The following is a 26,853-nucleotide window of genomic DNA, read 5'->3' as shown; positions in this document are numbered from 1 at the left end:
GAGATGTATAATGTTACAAAAGATTTCGATTTTTAAATAAATGCTGTTGTTTTGAAGTCTCTATTCATCAAGGCATCCTGATAGTTGCAAGACAAAGTATGTGAACCGCTTGCATAATCTGTAAAAATGTGAATAATTTAAGAGAGATCATACAAAATGCAATTTTATTTTTTATTTAGTACTGTCCTGAATAAGATATTTAACATATTTTTTTTTTTACATATAGTGCACGAGACAAAAAAATTTATGAATTTATTAAAATGACCCCATTCAAAAGTTTATGAACCACTGATTCTCAATACTGTGTGTGTTTCCCTGGATGATTCACGGCTGTTTTTGTGTTTTGTGATGGTTGTTCATGAGTCTCTTGTTTGTCCTGAGCAGTTCAACTGTCCAACGTTCTTCAGATTTTTTAAATTCTTCAGTTTTCCAGCATCTTTTACATATTGTAACCCTATCCAACAGGGACTGTATGAATTTGAGATCCATCCTTTCACATTGAGGATAATTGAGGGACTCAAACACAACTATTAAAAAAGGTTGAAACATTCACTGATGCTCCAGAAGAAAACACGATGCATTAAGAGCCGCGGGGTGAAAACATATTGAATTTGAAGATCAAGGTAAATTGTACTTCATTTGTCTTCCGGGAAACATACAAGTATCTTCTGTTGCTTCTGAAGGACTAAATGATTTATATATATATATATATATATATATATATATATATATATATATTTAAACAAAATAAGAAAAATTTGGACCTCTTCACCCCCCCCCCCCCCCCACAGCTCTTAATGCGTTGTGTTTCCTTCTGGTGCATCAGTGAATGTTTCAACCTTTTTTAATAGTTGTGTTTGAGTCCCTCAATTGTACTCAGTGTGAAAAGATGGATCTCTAAATCATACAGTCCCTGCTGGAGAGGGTTCAAATATGCAAAAGACGAAGAATGTGCAGGACCTGGAGGATTTTTATGAAGAACATTGGGCAGTTTAACTGCTCAGGACAAACAAGAGACTCATGAACAACCCTTACAAAACAAAAAAACAACCGTGGATCATCCAGGGAACTTTTGAATGGGTAATTTTAATAAATTCAGCTATTTTTTTGTTCTGTGGAATATATGTAAAAAAAAATTATGTAAAATATCTTATTCAGGACAGCACTAAATAATAAAACAACGCATTTTGTATGATCGCTCTTATGTTGTTAAAATTATTCACATTTTCACAGATTCTGCCAGCGGTTCACATACTTTTTCTTGCAACTGTATAAAGTATCATGGTTTCCAAAATATTAAGTAGCACAACTGTTTTCAACATTGATAATAAGAAGAAAGCTTCTTGAGCACCAAATCAGCATATTAGAATGATTTCTGACTGCAGTAATGATCCTGAAAATTCGCAAGAATAAATTACATTTTAATATATATTTTCACAATATCAACTATTTTTACTGTATTTTTGGTCAAATAAATGCAGCCTTGGTGCACATAAGAGACTTTTTAAAAACATTTAACAATAATTTTAATTGATTTGTTCTGTACTTCCACAACATTTGTGACGTCCAATAAATGAATACATTTATCTACATGTTTATTTAGGATTAACCCCTTGAGATGTACCATCTCAATTTCAATGGATTTGAATGTAATATCATGTTAACAATGGCTATTCAATGTTTAGCAGATCCTTCTGAGTAGTCCCAGCATTAGAAACCACTAGTTTAAGTCTGGTCATTTCGGCAGATTGATTTATCATTCTCACGTAATGTAATGCAGTTTTGCAAATAGTCTGTTATTGAAATTGGGTACTGTTAAAAGCCCACTGAAGTGCCTTGAAACATTCAATGTGTTGATGTAATTTCCACTGAAACAGGAAGACAGGGCAGACATATCGAACAGCTCCTCCCCTTTTTTAAATAGCCGCAGTTTCCTCCTAATATTTAAACCATTTCTCCCACTAATCTCCTCCATATCAATTTAAAATAGCATTCTGTGCAGAATTAAAATGGGTCCGATGCGTTTTCTGGTCTGCACCGACACCGGCGCATATGGTCCACTCTGTGTTATCGTGTCTCTGGACCGGAGCAGACTGTGTGCATGCAGCAGCGGCTCGTGTAACTTGAAACCAGACTTAATTCGCCCCAATGGAAAGCATATTTACACTGTCTGAATCGTTCCCTATCCCCTATATAGTGCACTATGTGCCACTCACCATGTAGAAAATAGTAAATGTGTGAACAAGTACCCAATTTTAGCCTTCAGCGTCTATTTATAATGTAAGGGGCGAGACGCTTCAGATTCTAGAGAATTTGATTGGACAGGAAATCTAATGAGAAGCTGAAGTGCAGAGTGATATCATTGGTCCATATTGGAGGAAGTGTGAGACTAAAGCTGCGTCTCACTTCGAAGGCTGCGTCCTCCAGAGGTTGCATTTGAAGGCTGCATACGTCATTGAGGCAGTCTCATTTAAGAAAAGTAACCATTAGATTCTGAAGTAAGAAAGAAACTACAGCATTTCACACCTCAAAAGGAATAACAGTCAATTTTATCACGGTTACTTTTCTTAAATAAGACATCATTGATGACTTATGCAGCCCTCAAATGCGACCTCTGTAGGATGCAGCCTCCGAAATGAGACGCATCATAAGTTTTGAATGCTTATATCTTCTAAATGCAAATATCTTTGTCATTGTTTTGGAGCACAATAGCTTATAGATAACAGTAAGGCTAACATATTCATACTAAAAGCAAAAAAACTTTGATTCCATTTAATTAAATATATATTGGCACCATATATGACCCTGTTCAATAAACTGTTTATGAAAGTTCATAATCTGAAGCATAATCATACAATATTGCTCATACAATTTTGTTCACTGAATACCCAGACAGAAACAATGAAACAAACAAAACATCCCAGCTGGCATTTCTGTTTATCATTAGATTTGAAATATCATTTCAAGCGGAGAGGATTAAATGATATAATCCTCAACCTTTGATAGAGAGAACCTAAAGCCTTTCTCTCACTGTGGTCTCCATGGTAGCGGTGCACACTGAGGGAAAGGGAAGAATTCTGCAGGAGTCAGGTGGAGAGCAAGGGCAATGCAGCACTCGGCACGATACTCCTCAAAGCTGATGTGCAGGGAACTGCATTACATCACGACGCTATTATATAACACGCGCACACGCGGAGCCGTGGGGTCTGAGCCCTCACGGATGTCCCTGCGATTCCCTCGGCTGCTGTGCCAGCAAATGAACTCGTTAAAGCTGGCACTATACTCTACTCATGTGATGCATAGCAGAGCGGTATGGTGAGGAATGCTAAATAAAGCACAGCGTAGCTGAAAATGGAAAGAAAAACACAGGAGAACTGATGAAGGAAATGCCTGACTGTTTTCTACGTTTCTTCAAAAGAGCTTGTAAAATTGAATGCAAGTAAATACATGATTCATGTTAGGTGATATGGAGATAGATATGTGCATGTATGTACACTGACGAGCCAAAACATTATGACCACTCACAGGTGAGGCATGTCAAGGTCTGGGTAGATTAGATGGTGAGTGAACAATCATTTCTTGTAGAAAACATGTTGGACGCAGGAGTAAAGATCTGAGTGACTCTGACAAGGGCCAAATTGTTATGGCAAGAGTATCTCTGAAACGGCAAGGCTTGTGGGTTGCTCCTGGTCAGCTGTGGTGAGAATTTACCTACAGACGTCTGAGGAGGGACAAACCACAAACCGGCCCAAGGCTCATTGATGCAGAAGGGCAACAAAGGCTATCCCGGCAGGATAATGCACCATGCTACACATTGTTCAAGAATGGTTTGAGGAACATGATGAAGAGTTCAAGGTGTTGCCTTGGCTTCCAAATTCCTCAGATGATTGAATCTGTGGGATGCACTGGATGAATAAGTCTCATCCATTGGAAATGATTGGTGCCAGATACCACAGGACACTGAATTCAGGGGGGTCTTGAGTCCATTCCTTGGTGGGTCGGCACTGTTTGGCAGGGCGTGGAGGACCAACAACATATAAGACAGGTGGTCATAAGGTTGTGGATCATTGGGTTAGGTATGTACGGTATGTGTGTGTTCATGTTTTTCTATCCCGGTGGGGATTTGAATGCAAACTGACTCATCGTGTCATCGTGGAGACCTAAATTGAGGTCCCCATGAGGAAACAAGCTTATAAATCATACAGGATGAGTTTAAAAAAAAGAAAAAATGTATTAAAAAATGCAGATGGGGAGGTTTAGGCATAGGGTTAGTGTAAGGGGATAGAATATACAGTTTGTACAGTATAAAAAACATTATGACATGGAGAGTCCCCACAAAGATGTGAACCAGACATGTGTTTGTGTGTGTATTTGTCTTGTATGCATGATGCATTTGATCTTGAGATGAATTATTTACTTTGTTTTATGTTTTTAGTAATGTTTATGTGTTCAGTATGTGTAAAGTCAGATTATTCATTCAGAATACAGGTAGAAAAAAGAATTACATAGCTATCGATCCAGTAATTTCAATGATTTTTGGGGGCCAAGTACTAAAGATATGTAGGCACCTATTGTATTTGTTACTTTTCTTATTGTTTTATGTTTTGTGCATTGGTGTCTATGGCAACACCTATAATTCTCAAGCACCACCAATAGTTCAAAATTTCACATATTTTCTGAACTAGTGAATGCAATAGATACTAAATTCTTCCATTCATTCCTTGGAGTTGTTTCAGTTTCTACACAACTAGATTTTTTGCAACTTTTAATAAACTATTTTAAATAGTTCGATAGTCTTCCCAATTCTGAACAAACCAGATTATTTTCAGACAAAGCCTCAGCAACCTGAGCAGTAAGATTTTTGGGTTTCAGCACCATTCTCTGCATAAATTCCTATCGAATTGTTATCAAATGTCAAACAGAAGGGATGCTGTTGCTTAAAGTGCTTTTGCATACTGACACAAAACTTTGTACGAATGGTTGTCACAATGTCCTTACGGAAAACCACCTAAATTTGGTGTCAGCTACTGTTCAAACATTGTTATAATTATATTTTAGAAAATGTATATGTTGGTTTGTCCTAACATGACTCAACCTTACAATGGGCATGCCATTTATGTTCTTGGTCCTTTTAAAATATAAAGTTTTTTCATGAAACTCTAGATAGCGCATGCTGATGGGTACTTAACTTATTATAGAGCAATCACATCATTCTCTATATGGTGCAGCTGATTGGTTCCTGCTGTATTAGTAGCCAATGAGCTTGCTGTTCAAATACTTGGTCAACATTTGCTATAGCAGTTTGCAGCGCACTTTCAGAAACCCTCCACCTCCCCCAGCTCCACCTGTATAGATCTGCTGCGGGCATAGGCGTAATTTGTGGGTGGGGCGGGTGCGAAGAATTAGTACAAATTAGCCACCTCGTAAAATATGTACGAATTGCCGTGAGATTGGGTTGAACAAAATGCACACAAACATGTCCCTGCTCTTGATATGCAATCATTAATGAACATCTTTGATTTTAATGAGGAAAATAAATCAATAAAGTAAAATACATTGTACGAGGGCAGATTAGAACCCGGACACTCTTCTACCACCAGACCGGGAATGTGAATGGTGTATGCGGATTTATGTATTTATGTACTAACGTGAAGAATCTCGGGACTAACAATATACTGTATTATAGACGTAAGAATTAAACAAGTTCTATGTTGATACATTAAACTTAATGTGCTATTGTAATTGATTTCTGGACATCGTAATGTTATTTATTTCTCCAATTGTTATTGTACATATCTGATATAGCATTGTACTAGCTTAATATGCAGCAGAAGCATATTGTCATATCGATTACCATGCCAAAATCTTCTGTTGTCATGACAGAAATGTGTTTTATGGGCTTTTGTCTTTATAAAAAAGACCAGCAGAGTTAGAACAGGAAACGATAGTGGAGGCTGACATCCAAATGATGATCAAGATGATTTCTTGTTTCTAAATTAATCACGTTTTGATATGTTTTTTAGTCAAAAACTATTTAAAAATTGTCTTCTTTTTTTTTGTTCCAGAGAAGAAATAATGGTTTAGAATGACATGAAGGTGAGTAAATGATGACTGATTTTTCCTTTTTTAGGTGAACTGTTTCTTTAAGACGTTTCTTTTACATAGCAAATTACCAGTGTATGTTTTAAATTTAGCATTTTATATGTGTCATGTGCTGAAAGAAATCATGGCTTTACTGTTTTTAAATAACTGCTACATTTTGACAGTTTTACCACTCAGTAACAGTCTTCAGAAAAAGGTCATTTTATTCAACTTCACCTTTACCTGCTGTTCAGCATCTGCCTTATTTTACTGACTGGAGACGGAAAGGTTGAGCCTGCATATTTCATTATCCCTGCTGTAATATGTTCACTGGAGGCAGAGGCTTCAAAGAGTGATAGGCTGGGTTATCACAGTGTGAGGAAGCAGATCCTCTTCTCTCTCTTTTTGTCCATATGGTCCCAAGCTGAGACACTGATTGGACCAAAAGGTCACTGCTGCAGCTAATCTGCCCTGATGTTTCTGTACAGACAAGAACTCAGAGGGACTTTCATTTAAAGGGATAGTTCACCCAAAAAATGACACCACTTGATTTACACATCCTTCCATGTCTTTCCCAACCCAAGTCTTTACGCAGTAGGCAAAATGGTGTTGCACTAGCAAATTTATGGCCATTTTTGAAGCTCATTGCTCATTTGGTCATTTTTTTTTAACAACCACAGTGAACTATCATATGTTTTAAAAAAAAATATTTCCATGAAAAAAACAACATACGTACACTGTGTGTATTTGAAATTACATGAGGGTGAGTAAACAAGGTGCAAATAGCCGACCTTGTTGGCACAGGCTATTTACACTAACCGCCATTGTCTGATTGAAACAGGTAAAATTACAAGGATTTCAGGATCAGTTGGTGTGGAGAGTAATGCGGGTGGCTTTAGCTTTTGATCCGCCTTTTTCCGAACTCATTCATCTCCCTTTTCCCATCGCCTATCAGCTCTGAGGGGCATTTATTTAACATAACGTATTTGAAATAAAGTGCCTAACTAACTGGTATTTAAGAGTGGGAATAAAGTGTTTAGGGTTAGGAGTAGGTCGGGGAGGGCTTTAGGGATCCTTTAGGGAAGTAATGTCCCAATAAGGCAATATTCATTTATTATTTTAATAAATATACAATCATATACACTGAATTTAATATTATATTATATACCTCAATGCACTGCGGTGCAAAATAGTGTCTGCCACTATTTGCACTAAGTATAACTATTTACACTGAAAAACTGCTATTTTAAAGCCCCCCTCTGGTGAAAATCAAGCTTTTAATGTTGTTTATCTGTCTATGTGGTGTTTTAATATGCTTTAATAAAAAATAAAAAAACATGTGCAAATTCATAAGTCAGAACCATTGCTGAATGATTTCTCCTAAAAACTGCAGTGAACCAAAGACAGTCTCAAAAAGGCGCTTCGAAATCGCTGGTGTTTCTGACGTCACAAACTACCTTGTAACCAATCACATAAATGTGTGATCGTCAACTAGTGGATCTCTGAGCTGGTTTGAGTGAGTGGAGGCGGGGCTAGTTTGCATATTCAAAGAACCCCATAAACTAAATGAGACAAGGGTGTAGAGTTACAATCAAGCTAGTCTCAGCCTCAGACGTCACGCCCACGGACTGTTAGCTGAACGTCTGATGCATATGGCCCACTTTTCTGGAAACACTTCAGGAGTTTTGAAGTCGTCATCTGTGTTTGTTGAATTCTACAGGATGAGACGAGTGCTGCGTTCTTTAGCGGTCCGCCTGGAAACAAATGCCGTGACGCTCATAATATGTTAAATGATTCTCAAACGACTCGATAGATGAATCAGTCTCTCTAAATCCCTCCTTTCCACGAGCCTACCCTGCTCTGATTGGTCAGATTGCCCAGTCTGTTGTGATTGGTCTACTGCGTAAAGCGTGTATTTAGGAAGCTAAACGCCATTACCATAACTGAACTCCAGCTCCGTGCGGAGGCTTCTTAAAGCTCAGCGATTGTACACACTGTTAAGACAGTAACGATGATGACGTTTTTAGATCAATCCCAGTGCAAGTCTGAATCGATGATGAAACATTGAACAAACTATCAACCCGAACCTTGAGCAGGACATTTCTCAGTGATGCTACTCAGTTCGAGGTACATTATGAGATGTTTCAACTGTAATTCCTCACCATCAACATTAACAAGTGTGCGTCCATCAACAAACCCATGTGTGTGTTTGTCTGTGTTTCTAATTTATTGCAGTGCACATGAGGGAACTGTATCAATAACAGCACATACGTTAGCCAAGCACTAATGTGAATGACTGATGTGACATTAAAGTTTGCAAAACAAATCTTGCTTCATCCTTTATCTTTACTCAGTAAAGTAAAGTAGTAAGAACGACAGACAATCTGCATTAATAGACACAGTTTTAGGTAATAGTGGCCCACAGCTGATTTCAAGTAGTATTTCAGTAAGACAGTAATAACGTGAGTTAGCCGGTTAGCCAGATACCTACACAATATGAAACACAATGCGCGTGCAATAAGTGGACAGGCAATATGCTTATGTTTCGTCTTGACGTAACAACGAAACAGCTTGCGATTGACTCAAGAGTCGACTCTTACTTTTGAGAGACAATAACTTTATATTTATGGTGCACTTTCAGATTTAAAGCATTGCGGGATATTTTCATTCACTTAGAGCTATGTTACACACTACATGAAAGGTCATTTTCAAAAAATCCATAATAGGGGCACTTTAAATAAAATAAGTTGAAACAACACAATCTTTTTTTTTTTTTTTACTTAATTGTCATTTACACTCAATTGTATTACGTTAAATTAACTTACATTTGTAAAACGTCAACATAAACCATTTGTGTTGGGACTGCGTGATTCCTTGCTGTTGCCTTGACTGAAACTGGGAAGGGGATTTCTAGTTCCCAGCATGCTTTGCATAGTGATGGATCAGGAAAGTAAATGTTGAAATTTAGCGCTGTTTAATGTGTTTTGGTAAAGGGAAAGTTATATTTGACATTTAAAAGAGTTTATTTTATGTACATTTTTGATGTTACCATTATTGTGAAGTGAGGTTAGGCTGTGGGTGGCTACGAGACATAAATCTATACTGTTTTTTAATGAGCTGTTATTGTGCTAACGCCAGTGATGAGAAGTTTTTAACTTGATCATTGCATGTTACAAATGTTATACTTGGCATGTGAACAAGTGTTGTGTTGGCCATTAGTTTTTATAGAAAGTATAAATAAATTATACCTTATATTATTATATTATAGTTTGATGGCCAGCACATCATTAACATAGTCTACATATGTTCATCAGTTCTATACCCCTCGCAATCAATCATTCACTGGATATGTACTTGTGTGTACAACAGCTACTCACAACCTAACCACAAGCTCAACTCTTCACCACAATGGTAAGCAAAAAAAAAAAAAATTGTATATATATATATATATATATATATATATATATATATATATATATATATATATATATATATATATATATATATATATATATATATATATATATATATATATATGTTCTACAAACTCTTTTAAATGTTCAAATAACCTTAAACACTTAATCTCTAACAGGTCTTTCCATTTTCTTAAAATCACAGAAAACTCAAGCAATTCTGCACAAGGGCACTTTTCTTTTTTGGTACGTCAGCCGATGCTGTTCAAGTGAGCACCAAGACGCATGCGTGTGATGCTGATGCAGGAGCTGACCAACATAAACTGTGTAGCAGACTGACACAGGCTAGAACGAAATTGTTGAATAAAGTTATTTTTGATTGTTTTTGCTCACAAAAAGTATTCTTGTCGCTTCATTACATTATTGAACCACTGGAGTCACATGGACAATTTTAATGATGTTTTTACTGCCTTTCTGCGCCTTGAAAGTGTTCATTAAATAGCTGTCTATGGAGGGGCCTAAGAGCTCTCGGATTTCATCCAATATATATGAGTTCCGAAGATGAACGAAGGTCTTACTGGTTCGGAACGACATGAGGGTGAGAGATTAATGACAGCTTTCATTTTTGGGCGAACTATCCCTTTAACAGTTATAAAGTAAAATATCTAGCTTCCGACGGACCGCCTTCCGTATTCAACTTACGAAAAAAGCGTAACTGGTGCAACGATGACATCGGACGTAGTGTGAGCATTTTGAACAGCGAGAGGCGTTACACTTTCTTCCTAAATTGAATACGGAAGGCGGTCCGCCGGTAGCTAGATATTTTACACTCTAAAAAAAAAGGCTCGTAATCATAGGGGAACCTTTTTTAGTGCTATATAGCACCAATTTTGGTGCTTCAGTGGTTCTTCAGCGGTTCTTCAGAGGTGCTATATAGCACCTTAGTCAAAGAACCGGTGAAGAACCTCTGAAGAACCGCTGAAGAACCTCTGAAGAACCGCTGAAGAACCGCTGAAGAACCACTGAAGCACCAAAATTGGTGCTATATAGCACTAAAAAAGGTTCCCCTATGATTACGAGCCAAGAACCATTTTTGGTGCAATATAGAACCTTTTTTTTTTTAGAGTGTACTTATTGACTTTATAACGTGTTAAATACAGATATTTTTCTAAACACAAAGCCACTGATTCTCTTCAGAAGGCCTTTATTAACCCCCCGGAGCATGTGGATTACTTTTATAATGAATGGATGCACTTTTTTGGGCTTCAAATTTTGGGCTGCCATCATAAAGCTTGGAGGAGCCAAGACATTTTTTAATATAACTCCAATTGTATTCGTCTGAAAGAAGAATGTCATATACACCTAGGATGGCTTGAGGGTGAGTAAATGATGGGAAAGTGAAATATCCCTTTAAGGGCACTGCCCCAGTGACAAGCTCTTGTACCCATGTAGATACAATTTTTGCACATTTTGTTTTCTAACAGGGAACATCAACAACACTTATACTCCATATCCTTTACAGTTCCCAGGAATGTTTATTTGAATGGAGCGATTAATGAAAATGAGAGCAATCCTCTAGACGAACTTTGACCTCAGTGCTAAGTTTAATGAATTCTCTCAGACAGTTCTGCTGTGTGGGAGAAAATAAATTGAAGCCTTGCACAAAGATTAAACTCAATTCAGGGTTAAAGTGCAGAGCGATGTCAGTCTGTGTTAAAAAAAATCCTATTTTTAGTCTGGGACTTTGCTTAAACCGCCCTGGATTTCTACAGCGGTTATGGAACTGATACTGTTGATGATCCCTTTACCATTTTACTGCGTGTGAACATTTGTGCCCTGCGGGGATGGTAAATCTGGTGAATCTTGTGCCCATCGAGAGTGGTAAATCTGACAGGTTACTGCATTATGCTGAATTATGGCATTCTGCACCCTGCTGCTGCTCTGTGCCTTTAGAAAACGCTATCAATCTCAGTAAGACATCATTACGTAATTGCCACGGTGATGCAGCAAAGGCCAAAGTATGATTTCATACCAGGTGTCAGAACACATCACATCACTGTCTAGGATTTGTGCAAGGCAGCATCAAGAGAAAACTGTATTCATCCCTGCATTCAATGCTTGACATTAGTAATTTATGCAGCTTCAGGACCAAAAAAAGTGTGTCAAAGCATGTTTGTCTGCGTGCAAACAATCCCTGCTGTCGTGGCGAACTGTAAGTAATGATGACAGAATTAAGGTGGTTGCCATAGGAACGAATTCAAATTATTCAAGTCCAGCCTCTAGCCACTCTGCAGATGTCAACTGAGGTTGTAAAGATGAGGCTGATGCTAAATCCTTAATGTGCAATGCCTAATAAAACCTCAAAGAGTCCAAAGTATTTTAAAACTATAATGTCAAATATGAAATATATAGACCACATAGCCAGAGGGCAATGCATCACCAGCAGATTTTCATCTATAATTTCATGAAGTACAGTATGTTCTCCCATGCACAGCCACTGTAGTGTATTCTTAAAGGGACAGTTCATCATATAGGCTACTCCACTCGTGGTTTTGCAACCCTGTATGCATATATTTATTCTGTGTGAAAAAAAAAACAAAATAAGATATTTTGAAACATGTTTTTGTTCATACAATAAAAGTTAATGGGCTGCAATGTTGTTTAGACCTCAATGTTATTTCAAATATCTTTTTGAGAAGAGAGAATTTCATTTTTGTGTGAACTATACCTTTCCTTCTTCTCAGTCTGTATCACTTGTTAGAACGTCTAGAGTGCAACAGAATTCTTACCTTTCTTGAACTGCTCCAGCATTGCATCCAGTTTGGTGTCGTTAAAGACACAGTGAAGCGGGTGCTTGTAGAACTGAGTGATGGTTTTTAACGGGGTGCAGTCATCTGGATCAACAAAGGCCAGATCTTTGACAAACAGAATATCAATAATATTAGACCTTTCGTTCTCAAACACAGGAATGCGAGTGTATCCACTCTGCATGACGTCTGACATGGTGTAGAAGTCCAGGATGGCATCCGAGGCCAGCATGAAGCAGTCGTTGAGAGGGGTCAGCACATCTTCCACCGTTTTGCTCCTGAGTTCCAGAGCTCCCTGGATGATGTTCAGCTCCTCTTTCACCAGGTCATGATACGGGTCAGTAACTCTCAGCATAGCCAGTAACTTCTCACGGGTGTAGAAGTTGCTGATTTCCTGGTGCAGCATATTGTCTAGGAGTTTGCTGATGGGATATGTGATGGGGAAAGTCAGCAGCATCAGCATCTTGGTCAGCCATACGGTTTTAGACGCGATAGCCAGCCCGTGTCTGGACGCTACAGAGTGGGGAAAGATCTCTCCGATGAAGAAGATGAGAAAAGTGCACGCTGCAGTGGAGACGGGCGTCAATCCGAGGATCTGGCACATCCATACCACCAGGAAAGTGTTGGTGAGCACGTTGCACAGCACCAAGGTGCACAGGACGTAGTTGCCGTGTTTGCGCACCGACTCGATCTTGTGCGCGTACTTTTGCTCCTTGTCCGTGCCGCTGTTCTGCAGCACTCTGAGCTCCACCGGGTCCAGCGCGAGCATGCTGATCACCAGCCCGCTGAAGAGCGCGGACAGCGCCAGCAGCAGCACCGACAGACCCGCCTGCAGCCATCCGTCCGCTTGCGGCGGCCGCTCCACCACCGCAAGCCAGAAGTCGCGCGTCCGGTAGTGCTCCCACTTGATCCCGTCAAATGCGCACATGGAGTAATACTTGATTTTCTCTCCTCTCCGGAGGTCTTTGGCGAGCAACTCCACCAGGATGGAGTTTTGACTGGAGGCTGACTTGAAAGAGCCGAGGAGCTCTATGTCCGAGCTCCTAGCGCTTTCCTCCACGCACAAGTTGCGTTTGGGATGCACCTGCCCCTCTCTGCCCGGCTCCGGTTCCTCTATGAAGGCGATCCACGGCGCGGCTGTGCCGCCGAAGCTGCTGACAGTCCGGTTGAACCTCTGCGGGGATGCTGCATAGTACACGCGTAACATGAACCGCGTCCCTTCGGTGGCCTTCAGCAGCCCTTCCTGCACGAAAAGATCTCCTCCCGTGTCCTCCGGCCGGAAGCCCAGCAGCCCGTGGCTCAGTGTGGGGAGAGCGGAGGAGATCAGGAGGAGCAGGGGCAGGAGGCATGGTCCGGGGATGCGGTGCGGGAGGAGAGCATCCGCAGCATCCGCAGCCATGATGCTGAGTGGGTTGTAGAAGGACATTGGCGAGCTAGATCACGTGGCGACGATACACACCCACGGACACACATATCGACTCTGTTTGCCGAGTCAGTGTAACAGCTGGAGTCTCGTGTAAATAAAAATGACACCGCAGTGACGTCATGACGCGTTGCAGCAGGGCTGCAATACTAGGAGCAAACAGGAAATGTACAGTCCAGAAGAACTGCATTGACAAAAGGTAACCATTTAAATGAACTGGGGTGAAATCCGATAGACAATTGCAGGTTACTACTGTTTACAGTGTGGCCAGAGATGCGATATAGCTGCTGAACAGCTGTGAACCTAGAAGGTTGGTGGACAGATGTATAGAACTTTCTTAAAAATGCATTTGAACTATTTTGAATGAACATTAAACACTGTCTGTTAGGTATAATACAAAGTCATATTTTTTAATAATAAAAGTTATCAGAGAAAAGCTCGCTCTTTTTGTATTGGATGACTCTAGGGGGTTTATGGGCCTTAATATTGAAAAATGCTCATATTGTTTTATTAGTAAACCAGGAATACAAGGTCCAAGATATCTGCCTATTTTATTATATTGTGTAATTACAATACATTGCACTGTATTGCATGTCCTCTTTTGTACTGATTTGGACAGTGGCCTTATGAATGCATGAATTTCACTGCATCACAAGTATTGCATTTGCAAAAAAATAATAAAATAAATATTATTCTTATAGTGAATGTAATGCAGAATTCCTCCTGAGGATTTAACATAACGTTTGGTAGACATTGGGGTGAATACAAGTAGTAGGCCTATACTTAAGCTTAATTCACTTTCTGTATTAATAAGCATTATATTAATCCAGTTTGGAATTACATAGATGGATTATATTTTAAAATTACACATTTATAAGAGAGTGTCCCACCATACCTATTTTCACTCTATTTTTATGCCCAATAACATACATAAAATTATTGTCTTTGTTTCAATTTCAATGCAAAAATTGAAATTGAAAGTCTTCACCACACGGTGGCACTCTATCACTCGACTTCCATAACTGAATTCCACTGAATGATGGAAACTTCTAGACAAGTGATATTGTTCTATATGATTGATGGCATAAAATGTAAAATTTTATTTTCGCAAAACGACTTCACAAATATAACATGAGAATAACGTAGGCTATAGAAATGTTACTTTATCGTTTTATAAATGATAAAGTAAAAAAAAAAAAAAATTTCCTTCATAAAATGGCTCTAAATATATTAAAACATGCATACAAAACACATAGACCTCGGTGTGTGTGTGTGTGGGGGGGGGGCTATTAATCATGTTTGTAAATAAGATTGAACTAAGTTCTCAATCACATTTTATAACACACTCTTCATTAATTTGAATTCCGTTTTTCGTTCCCAAAAGCAAGGAATTCGTTCTGTGGGATGTTTGTTATATTACTTCAAAATGTCACAAAACTCTCTTCGCCAATAGCAGGGTGAAACAATAAGTTGTGGTCTCATAAACACTTATTTGTATTCCCTGAGTGTTTGGAGCCAGGCCTAAAGCAGACAGCCAGTGGAACGCCATTCTGAACAGTTTATGGGTAAGATAAAACTATAAGAAAAAGAAGAAATTGGAGATGTTTGGCTGTGTGTGCTAACCACTTTCGTCTGCTCAGCATCACTCGCTTCCACCTCGTAAATCAGAGACAAATATGTGGAGAGTTTTTTTTTTTCTTCATCTTTCTCTCTCTCATATTGCCCACGGCTCGTCAATATTCAGAGGGACCCGTATGTAAAACCTTGACCTTGACGGGGGTCTGCACGGAGGGCTCACGGGACAGTTAGCAGGCTCAGGAAACTTTTAACTAATAAAATATTGATGGTCCATTTAGTTGAAATGTTGCACGTCCTTCAGGAGCCTTTTTGGAAACAGTGGGAGTGCCGTGCTCGGATGGTTTCACTATATAAGACTATATTTTCTATTGTTATGTGAGAAGAAGGAAAATCACAGCACAAATAATATACAAAGAATATATATATATATATATATATATATATATATATATATATATATATATATATATATATATATATATATATATATATATATATATATATATATATATATATACACACACAATGCATTCTTTAGTGCATATTATTTAGTTGTTTAATCAAATGCATGCATTAGGAGATTACTAAAATGGTTGCTTTCATATAATTCTGTTTTATTTCTGCTGCAAATAAAATTTTTATTTTATATTTCGGCTGGACATTAATAGTCTTCCTGAACTTGGTGAGTGGACATTTACCTTTTATTATATTAATAGTACCTGAAAATGGCGACGTGTTGTTTTGTTTTATTTAGCCAATATTAACTTTTACAAATTGCACGACCAAATTAGCAAACATATTTGTAATAATATTGTATAGCTATAACGCAGCATCAGTCATTACCTTTTAAATATTTCTCGTCGCATCGTCAGCATAGGCCTATACTCTTGTCATTTTAATCATTAATAATGCGCGTAAATATGATCTATTTCATAAACAAACTTTTAAGCAGATTTTTTTTTCTTAAGGGCATTAAATAAATAATGAATGTAAATGTTACGTGTATTTTAGCAGGAATTCATTATTTAGGATATTCTAAAAATAGCTACGGAAGCATAGCCTACAGTTACAGTTAAAAAAAAAATAGGAAAGTTTTAAACTTGCACTGTTTTTTTTCCCTCTTAGAAGGGGAGTAACAGATGCACAGTTTCTTGACTACTGTTTTGTTTTACATAAAACTATAAAGAACACGGTACATTCCTGACTTTAAATTCCTGACTGTAAAACCTATTTGACATAGCCTACTTGCATGCACCCAATAGTCTCTAAAACGGTGAGTTCCAGTTTTAGAAAACTACAAATGCACTTCAAAAGATTTTCATATAAAACTTGATAAATCTTGTCATAAATCCGAGGTTAAAGAGAGGCGCCCTGTCTGGTTCACTGCCAAGAAATATACTGTAAAAACAGCTCAGAGCCTTGTTTTCTTTCTGTTTTGTTTTATTCTCTGCAGAACGCGGATGAGTTAGTGGACTGTCGCAAGACGCGCGGAATTTTAGGCCAAAGTCTCAGTCACAGAAGAAAAAAATCGCATGGTTCCCGTTATTAGACATCACGAGCCAGGTGACAGAGTTATTATTGTATATTGATCTGTGCACGTCTCAGATTTAGAATCACAATCACAAGTCAATCACAAGTAGAGATGATCGCATGCCGGATGGTTTGTCATGGCAAATTAAATGCAGTAAAATCGAAATTTTAAAGACTGAACCATATGTTAAGCATTTTAAATTCACATTTCATAAATGCAAAATGAAAAGAAAAAAAAGAACTGTCAGATCTGTGTTGCACCGGAATTAGGCTATATTTAAATGGTTCATATTTATAGTTTACTCTGTACAATTATCGAAAAGATGGAAAACTAATTCGAGCTGGTGTGTTTTTATAAACGAATATTTCAAAAAGATATAGTTTCAGACATAAAGACCCGCGAGGAATTCACGAGATGAATAATAGCTCAATGTATATTTCATGAAATTATTAGGCCTGAGTTTTTTTTTTCTTTTCTTTTTTTCGTGATTTTTTAATGCTACAGTTTGCCTGACACGAGTCCCGATGTGGATAATTACAAAAAACACATTATCATAAAATAAAGATGAACGGGTTATTAGCTAATATTTCATCGGGTGTTTTTTTTTCTTTTCTTTCGGAGACAATATATTTCCCCCCTATAAATGTGTAACGGTTATTATAATTATAGGTTTTGTATTTTATTCTTTAACGTATTTTATTATTTCCCTTCCAATAAGAATACAAAAAAAATATTGTTGACTGGATAGCCTACTTATCAATTAGCCCTTTTCCTTTGAGGAAAACCTCATATTTACACGTTGAATAACTGTATAGGCTACCAATAACTGTGCGCATCAACATATCAATATATCAAGTTGTAAATGGGTCAGCGAAGACGAAAAAACAAAACATTTATTTCATATCACTTGAAGAGTCTGTGCAATGTTCATCTGTCAAACCAGACATAGCTAATATACAATTTTTTATTATTTTTGAGTAAAAGTATTAAGGCAGTCATTAACTATTTGTCACAATCACTCACGCAAGAGGACTGAATCTTAAAATAAAGTGAACAGTTGCTACATGTGGTCATTTGGTCCGTCACACTTTTTTAGACGATTAAATGAAAGTTACATATTGTTTTAATGCTTGCAATTCATTTTTTTAGCAATTAAAAATAGCAGAAAACAAGTCTGAAGTGTTAAAAAAACAAATGGTCCAATTAGAGCCAGAAAGGGCTTTATAGCTTGATTCCATTGGAGAACCTTTTTACTTTTTAATAGTTCTTTAGAAAACAGCCATGGTGTTAAAACAAACAGCATGTGAAGAACCTATAAATGTAACATGAGTAATTTTTGAACTCCAAAGACAGACACAAATGGTTGTGGATACGAAAAGAAGATTCTTTGTTGAACCAAAGAACCCCCGAAGAACCATGTTTGCGTCTATTGATTTTTTCTTTCGTGCAGACAGAGAAATGATGCTTCAGACACCCCAATAAAAGACGCGTCTGTTAAATAAGAGTCATCTTACCTTTAAGAGCCGTTGCGTTACTACAGAGGGCGGTGCAGGGGCAGCAGTGTGATGGAGGCTGGCCCTCGGGCGTCAGTTTACTCCAGCTAACTCCAAAACAGCTGAAGACAGGGGGGCTGAAAGAGACACCAGCGATCCTCGCTCAAGGAGGGGCGTAAAAACACTTCAGGTGCTTTCTGGTCGGGTTTTATAAGGAGATCTCTGCTGGATCTCCCTCACTGCGCTCCGCCCGGTGCTTGAGGACAGAAGATGCCCAGGCAGTTCTTCTGCCCAGTGTTCGGCTCGTCACTGTGGTTGGCACTGATACTCCAGTCTCTCATTTCCTCCGCCGCTACCTACAGGAGACCAGTGTCCGGGGGGAAGAGACAGAGCTTTCTGGAGAGAACCTTGATTTTACTGGACGTGAATACTCGAAGCCCGGTGAAAGTTCTGAATGACAACTTCCTCTCGTTGCAGTTAGACCCATCTATCGTAAAGGATGGCTGGCTGGACTTCTTAAGGTATTGTTTTGCAATCGCATCTTGCGTTTGGTGATGCTGGTGGGTTTGTGTTGATGTAGGAGGCTTGGAATTACCTGCTGGGGAAGTCAGTCTGGTGGAGGTGTTTTGGAACAGGGTAACTGGTTTAAAGCTGGTAGACCATGTCGGACTAGCAACATACAATTTTGGGTTGACCAGATAATGACCAGCTAGAAACCATCTCCCATGTTCCACGCACAGCTACAAGGCTTAAACTAGATTTTCCAACAGGAACACAACTAGACATTATCAATAAATATTCAAATAACTGCCCAAACACCTAATAGGCTACTGATATCTAATAGCATAGGCTACTATTTTTTAATCTAGCCTATCAACCGCTCCATTGAGTATAGGCACAATCCAGTATTTCTTTCTTTTTTTCTTTCTTTTTTTGTAAGTAGGTTACCAACCTCTTTTGCTCTTATTAGATGTTTAAACTTACAGAAGATAAACTCAATATTTGGTTGAACTAGGTTTTCTGTGCAGCTTAAATCATGTAAAACACCACGCGTTTTCGCACTCATTTTACGCGTAAAGTAGAATTCAACATGTTTACTCGCAATGCTTAAAACAACATGTGTTTACTCCCAACAGTGTTGTTGTTGTGGGATGATGTTATTCCATGATATCTCTTAAGAGATCTACTCGACGAGCGAATATGAATTGTATAGCCTATATTAGAGCGTGAAGCCTGAAAATACGCGCAAATTTGAATGGTTGTGTTAATTTGCACACCAGGGCTTGACCTGGAAGTGAATATGAATGTCCCAGCCCCCAGAGGAGAAAAGACACAAAACCATACGGAGAACCGAAATGTAAGTGTCTTTTTTAGACTCTAACAGGTTTGAGTATCGATGTAGGCTAGTGTTTACTCTCGATATATTATCAAACAATTATTAGTAGCCTATAGGCAGAATGAGGTGTTGGAACAAACAAAATCAATAGAATTGAAGAAGTGGCCCACATAAATCTGAACCCCAATCTGCTGTCGTGGCATTATTGTTCGTTTTCTGTCGTGTACAGTGCAAGGTACAGCAGATTTACGTGGTAAAAGGGGGGTTTACATTGTGCATACTTCGTTTCATTCTATATAAAAACAAGGACCAAATAAAAGCGGAATTTGACTTTACTAGGACAGTTACCCACAATTTTAAGATTTATATTATTTTTGTTCCAACTTATTTGGTTTGAAAATAACCTCGCAACAGATTTGAAGTAACAGTGATATTTGTAGTTCTAATAAGGTTTTCAGGTAACACTTTATTTTACAGTGTCCTTGTTACATATGCTACATGTAGGCTACTTAGCATAGTAACAGTAAATCATGCATAATTACATGCAACTAATACTACCCAACCCCATAGTATATGTTGTTTATTAATATAACTCAGTAGTACTTAAATATATAATTACACTGTTACAATGACACCTCAAAATAAAGTGTAATCGGTTTTCATAATGGCTAATAATAATATCTTAATGCTATATATCTAAATATATTGCAGTTAGGCTATTATCACCGTTATTCTGATGTAAATTGCACTAATATTATTTTTCTTTTAAACTATGAAATTGTAGTTGCCATTTTCCTTACTTATGCTTCATGCTCGGTCTGATTAAGTGTATTAATTCACATTATTGGACGTGACAGCAGATGAGCGAAATGTGTGTATGCCGCTCCAGTTTTCTGTCTGTCTCCAAAATGTATTTTCGGCCCACCGACCACAACACCGGCTTCACCGATTATGGATAGGCTAGTTCGTGGCAATTTAGCTTGTTTTTCTGTTTCACCAAAGCAATTCACATAATAGGCTATATTTTATTTTATTTCACTACTATTTTAATTTATTTTATAATTCTTTTATTTTATTTGTTGTTGTTTTTTAATGTTCTGGACACCCATAGGCGGAATATTTGCGCAATTACAGGCCTTCTTTTATGGGCACCTTTTACAGCTTCTCTTTTTTACGACTGGTACCGTATTATGTCTCATTATTTGGGAAAGCACTAAAAAAGAAGCTGGCATTTATTTATTTAGAAAGAAACGAGCGTGTAGCACCACAGACTGCAGCTCTGTGAAATAATCTGCCGTTGTTTTCAGCACTGCGGCCTGAAACACAATCACATCTCATGGACTTCAGTCCTGCTGCGAGTTTCCGTATAAAAATGTTAAATCCAACGCGACAGCCAGGTCACTGCAGGCAAAAAGAAGTTTATAATTAATTAGGAGATTTGAGATAGCCTTTATTGCTAAGAAAATGATCCTTTTTCTCGTGCCGCATTACAAACTTCACATCGTCAGACGAAATAAAACACAGTAGCCTAGCTAGCACATAGCATGCAGTAGCCTATATGCGTGTTATAATAGCCTATGTAATGTTTTTGTGTCTTTATAGAATTTAAAGGGATAAAGGTCATATTTTAATTTCTTAAAAAGAAATGAGTGAATTCAGTTTATTTTCCATCTTCCCTCCGATGGTCTAAAATCATGAAGAAACCCTATCTTTGTGATTTTATGCATTCAATATGTTTAATCAGGCTACCGACATAACTTGCTTCCAATGGTAAAGACTTCAATACTTAATATGACTGAATCAGAACGACTTGCACACCTGAAAGTCATTTTTAAGGGTCCTGTCAGGCACAAACACCTCCTTAAAAGGGAGTGTTCACCTAAAAAAAAAATCTGTCATTAATTACTCACGCGCGCCTCATGTCGTTCCAACCCCGTGAAACTTTCGTTCATATTCGGAACACAAATGAAGATCTTTTTGATGAAATCTGAGAGCTTTCTGTCCCTCCAAGAGCAGCTCACAACTACATTGATGCTTCAAAAAGTTAATTAAAAGATTGTGAAACTAATCCATATTTTGAGTGGTTTAGTCCAAATTTTCTGAAGAGGCACGAACGCTTCAAATGATGAACATATTAAATTTAGGCTTTTAGTCAAATATAAACATTCATCAACTCACACATCAGTTGTGGTAAACGGAAGCTCAAGCATGTTCACTGGACGTGCGAGAACCAATGAGGTTCGTTCTGGTGTGTTGAGCTTCCACAAGAACCAATGAGGTTTGTTCTTGCATTCCAAGCAGGTTTGGTTGAGCTTCTGTTTATGTTTGCTGATCAACATTTATATGCGCATAAAAGCCTAAATTCAATCTGTTCATCATATAACGCGATTGTGTGTCTTTAGAAAATTTGGACTAAACCACTCAATTAATTTGTTTTACGATCTCTTTATGAACTTTTTGAAACGCCAAAGTGGTTGTTGCGTAGACTGTCAATGGTGGGACAGAAATTGCTCAGATTTCATCGAAAAGATCTTTATTTGTTTTCCGAAGATGAACGAAAGTCTTACAGGTTTGGAACGAGGGTTTAAAGTACAGGTTTAAAGTAATTAATGACAGAATTTTTATTTTTGGGTGACCTATCCCTTTAAGGTAAGCACTGCTCATTTTATCTACACAGCAATTTTGTAGTATGTATAGCCCTGCGGGTTTCTCTGAGAATAGTTGGATCTGTGATCTACATCTTTCTGTATCCACAGCTCCAAGCGGTTAGTCACTCTGGCACGGGGACTCTCTCCAGCTTATTTGAGGTTTGGGGGCAAACGGACTGACTTCCTCCAATTTCATAACCTGAAGAATCTTGCAAAGTTTAGAGGGCCTGGACCGGACTATTACCTGAAAAACTATGAAGACGGTGAGGTCTAATTTGGTCATTTTCAATTAGGCAGGTATTTTGTGTAAATTATTGAGATAAAAAATAGTAATAACTTGCACCTCAGAGAACTTGGAAAGTTTTCTGAAATATATTTCAGTATATTTATACTATATTCCAGAAATATTATGTTTGGAATCACGATATTAAAGCTGTGTTATTCCATATTATGTGGACAAATGTGCATGCACAAACCTAAAATATATTTGCATAAATATTGATGCATTTCATTTATTCAGTGCACGCCTGTTGAAAAGAAATGGCTTTTTAATTCTGAAGGCTTTTTATCAATAAACACAGAACAGAAAGAAATATATTTTGAGTATCTGGTAAACATGTCCACAATGCAAACCACATGAATACATTGTTCTTTTAGTGGTAAGTTGGCCTCTTGATGGCCAGATATATACAAAAAATAACTCCAAAAGCATTCTCGCGGTTTCCATGCAGACATAGTGCGCAGTGACTTCGCCCTGGACAAACAAAAGGGTTGCAAGCTGGCCAGCCACCCAGACATGATGCTGGAACTGCAGCGGGAAAAGGCGGCTCAGATGCAACAGGTCTTGTTGAAAGAACAGCTCTCCGACATCTACAGCGATGTTACATTAACAGGTAGGAGATTACAGCAACATGCAGATACTAAGCTAATTCGGCTTTGTTTTGTGCCTAACAAATGTATTGAATGGTGCATATTGCTATCTTTAGTCCTGTAGATGGTTTGATGTAATATCTCAGGTGCTTTCTGTGTTTATGTTGTTAGAGCTTTTCTGAACGATGTTGAGTTGTTCTGTCTCATTGACGTCCAGGACCATTGGCATAGTGATGTAATGGTTGCTGCTTGTTCCAGAAACGCATAGGTTTAAAACGATGAGACGGTCCAGCACACAATAAGCCAAGCATATGGTTTTATTGATCACTTTCAACAGCTGTGCTTTGCCTGTTTGTAAATCCAGTGTCCAATTTCAGATTTCATAGTCACACACACAGACATTGTCCCAAATGTTCAGATCATTTTAGGGCGAATAATTGTTTGAAAGGCAGAAATCTCAGAGGACCTGTCAGAGACCTTTGTAGTACCGAAAATGTCAGATCAAGGATAGAATGAAGCTGAATGATGACATATACAAAAGGCTAGTGGAAACAACAGCTGACAATGATTTCAGAAAATGACACTTTGCGAAAGCACCCGCTGTAGTTCTGACTTTTTTTGTAACGCTTTATTTTACAGTGTCCTTGTTACATGTACTTACCATAGTAATAACAGTACATTTTGCATAATTACATGCAACGAACCGTCAACCAAACCCTAATCCTATAGTAAGTACATGTAGTTAATTAATATTACTCAGTACTTAAATGCTTAGTTTTATGATCTAAGCTATTTTTATTGTGGGGTCAAAACATATAAGCCTGAAAAATTTGTTCATCTTAAAAAATAAAAGTTACTCTTACATTTACAAAGATTTCACAGACAAAAAAAGAAAGAAAGACAAGTGTGACAACTATCAAACTGATGACAAATATGATACATAGGCTTTACGGGGTCACTTTAGGAGACATTAGTTTCATTTTATTATTAATTTCTTTAGGGATATTTAAGTTCACTGAGTTCACCTTTAAAGGGATAGTTCACCCAAAAATGAAAATTAGCCCATCATTTACTCACCCTCAAGTCATCCTAGGTGTATATGACATTCTTCTTTCAGACAAGAACATTTTGTTATATTACAAAAGTCCAGGCTAATCCAAGCATTAGAATTGGATTCATAGTTGCTCTGTTTTTGAAGTCCATAAAAGTGCATCTGTCCGTCAAATAACCTGCTCCACGCGGCTCTGGTGTGTTAATAAAGGCCTTCAGAAGCGAATCAATGCGTTTGTGTAAGAAAAATATCCATATTTAAAACTTTATCAAGTAAACTTTTGGCCGACCGCCTTCCCTGTTCAATTTATGGAAAAATTGTTGAAAGTTCACTTTCAACATTCAACACTTTTCCACGGAAGGCGGTCGGCCGAAAGAGAGCAACTATGAATCCAATTCTAATGCTTGGATTAGCCTGGACTTTAGTAATATAACTCCGATTTTATTCGTCTGAAAGAAGAATGTCATATACACCTAGGATGACTTGAGGGTGAATAAATGATGGGCTTATATTCATTTTTGGGTGAACTATCCCTTTAACACTGTTCTTTCACAAGCATAAATATAGGAAATGCAAATAATGCTACATTCAATTGTAAGAAACTAGCAATGACTGAATGCGGAGAATGCAGTGGAAGAGGAGCTCAAACAACAGGCAGCATCGTGGAACTGTAGCAACTTGAGAGTTTCAAGCGCCCTGACCTCGACTTGTCTCAGATGGTTTGCTTTAACTAAACTGGACTAAACTGTAGCGAGTGTAGAGGTGAAAGCCAGAATGACCTTGGGCTTGTCTCACCACGGTTTGTTTTAACTGGCAGGGGGCTTTCGCGCCTATTACTGATAGCTCTAATGAGGGAGGGTCAGAAAAGCCGACCTGTGCAGAGTGGAAATGGATGGGGCAGGGCATCTCACTGCAATTCCCCTGCCACCTGCCAGTGACTGCGCATGGGGCGTCCAGATTGCTAACAGACCCGTCTGTGTCATGCACCCAGGTGTCTTCATTCTCACCAATCAGTCATGCACACGACTGCCTTTTTGCTACAGCACACATGCTGAGATCCATGGAGAGAGAGATTCCTTTGCTAAGTGTGTTTAGTCCTAATTCCTCTTACAGCCGCCCTGTCAAACGCAGATGTGCGTAAAAAGATGTTTGGAAAATACGGGTGAAAGTTAGAAGAGTGCTTTTTGCTGAATCTGGCATGAAAATGATAACCGTTTAGGTATGAATGAACAACATTCGGGTCTATTTGACGCCAAGAGCAGGTCAGAAATGTTCTTATGAGCTTGTATATCAATATTAATAAGAAAAAGTGCGGCGTGACCTGCTTTGGAACTCGCACAGTGCCTGACATAAAATTTAGTACAATCTTTCCACAGTAAATCTGCTTTAAACAAATAATCTCGCTCCGGTTGACTGTACCTGATAGTGATTTGAGTTTACATTGAGATTACTGCAACGATTATAATAATAAAACAACGGGGGGAAAAAGCACGTCTGTCAAGGAAAACCCCAAAAATGTCCAGTAATTCCGTTCATGGATCAGAATTCATTTATCAACAACAGTGTATGAAATTACCACACAGTTCTAATGCAGCCCTTTACTGTATGACCCAAACAAAATATCACACATGACCCAACCAAAACAGCTTTTTACAGCATATTCTTTTAGTGAACCACCCTCATAAATATGCACACAAGACACTACTGTCCAGATTCAAATTGCATGCACAAACTGGGTTACACTTTATTTTAAGGAGTCATTGTTACAGTGTAATTATATATTTAAATATCATCTTACGAAGACATATTATTGGGAGATATATACTGACATCTGTAAAAAGTGATCAGTCGACTTAACTTTAAAAAAGGTGATTATTATTAAGTAATTAACTTAATGTAATTGAAAAAAATAAGTTATGTGAAATTGACAATTACACATAACTTATTTTTTTCAATTACACATGGTTTATTTACTTAATAATTTTAAGGCACCTTTTTAAGTTAAGTCAACTGATCACTTTTTTACAATGTATAGTAGTCTGCTATACTATTATAAAGATCTCACTGATTTATATTGCAAACTTTCAGAATTTCATCTTATGGTTTGGCCATTTAAATATCAGAAACGGCACCGAATTGCATATTTTTGCTCAGTTTGGGCCTCTTAATGAAATTTAAGTGATTTTTCCTCTTGGAGAGCGAGTTCCATATTCCCATTAGATCATACTCTGAGTCATAAAAGCCTGATGTATCAAATATGTTACTCAACAAAAAACCCATATTCTGTTTTTTATTTTATTTGATCTACCAGTTCAATAAACTGTTCCATTTAAAAAAAAAAATTATTAATGATTAAAATGATTTTTTAAAATGATTTTATAGGGTTAATTGATGAGCCGCCACATTGAGATCATTTGAAATACTATTTGCTTTATTTGCAAATAACATTTTTTTCCCCATGCAATTGGTAACCATGTCTTTGAGGGTACCTTTTAAACTTTAAAGCTTTGGTTGTGGTTAAACAAAATGCTCCAACATAGGTGTTTCATTTTCTAAAGACTTTCCACGAGAATCCACACACAACACAATTAAACATGCAACATGGTTAAATTGATGCAGAAA

At 37.8% G+C, this 26,853-nt stretch overlaps 2 protein-coding genes across 2 annotated transcripts in view; one reads left to right on the top strand and one right to left on the bottom strand.

Annotated features, from left to right (window-relative positions):
• The window catches only part of cnnm1 (cyclin and CBS domain divalent metal cation transport mediator 1), a gene marked incomplete at its 3' end in the record, with an annotated part of 41,346 nt that extends 27,559 nt beyond the window's left edge, over positions 1 to 13,787 (bottom strand). Inside the window, exon 1 of the mRNA XM_079841921.1 lies at positions 12,284 to 13,787. Within this exon, the coding sequence (XP_079698047.1) occupies positions 12,284 to 13,727 (1,444 nt within the window). The 5' untranslated portion in view covers positions 13,728 to 13,787. The remainder of the gene's footprint in view (positions 1 to 12,283) is intronic.
• Positions 13,788 to 18,392: 4,605 nt separating this feature from the next.
• LOC307142176 (inactive heparanase-2-like) lies at positions 18,393 to 24,064 on the top strand. The gene is made up of 3 exons (XM_079842794.1): positions 18,393 to 18,847; positions 22,419 to 22,573; positions 23,042 to 24,064. The coding sequence occupies exons 1-3, from the start codon at positions 18,597 to 18,599 to the stop codon at positions 23,302 to 23,304; spliced, it is 669 nt and encodes a 222-aa protein (XP_079698920.1). The 5' UTR covers positions 18,393 to 18,596; the 3' UTR covers positions 23,305 to 24,064.
• The last annotated feature ends 2,789 nt before the right edge of the window (positions 24,065 to 26,853 follow it).

This window comes from Gobio gobio, assembly GCF_949357685.1.
Source record: "Gobio gobio genome assembly, chromosome: 18".
Classification (NCBI taxonomy): Eukaryota; Metazoa; Chordata; class Actinopteri; order Cypriniformes; family Gobionidae; genus Gobio; species Gobio gobio.
This window is presented reverse-complemented; position numbering and strand designations above follow the sequence as displayed.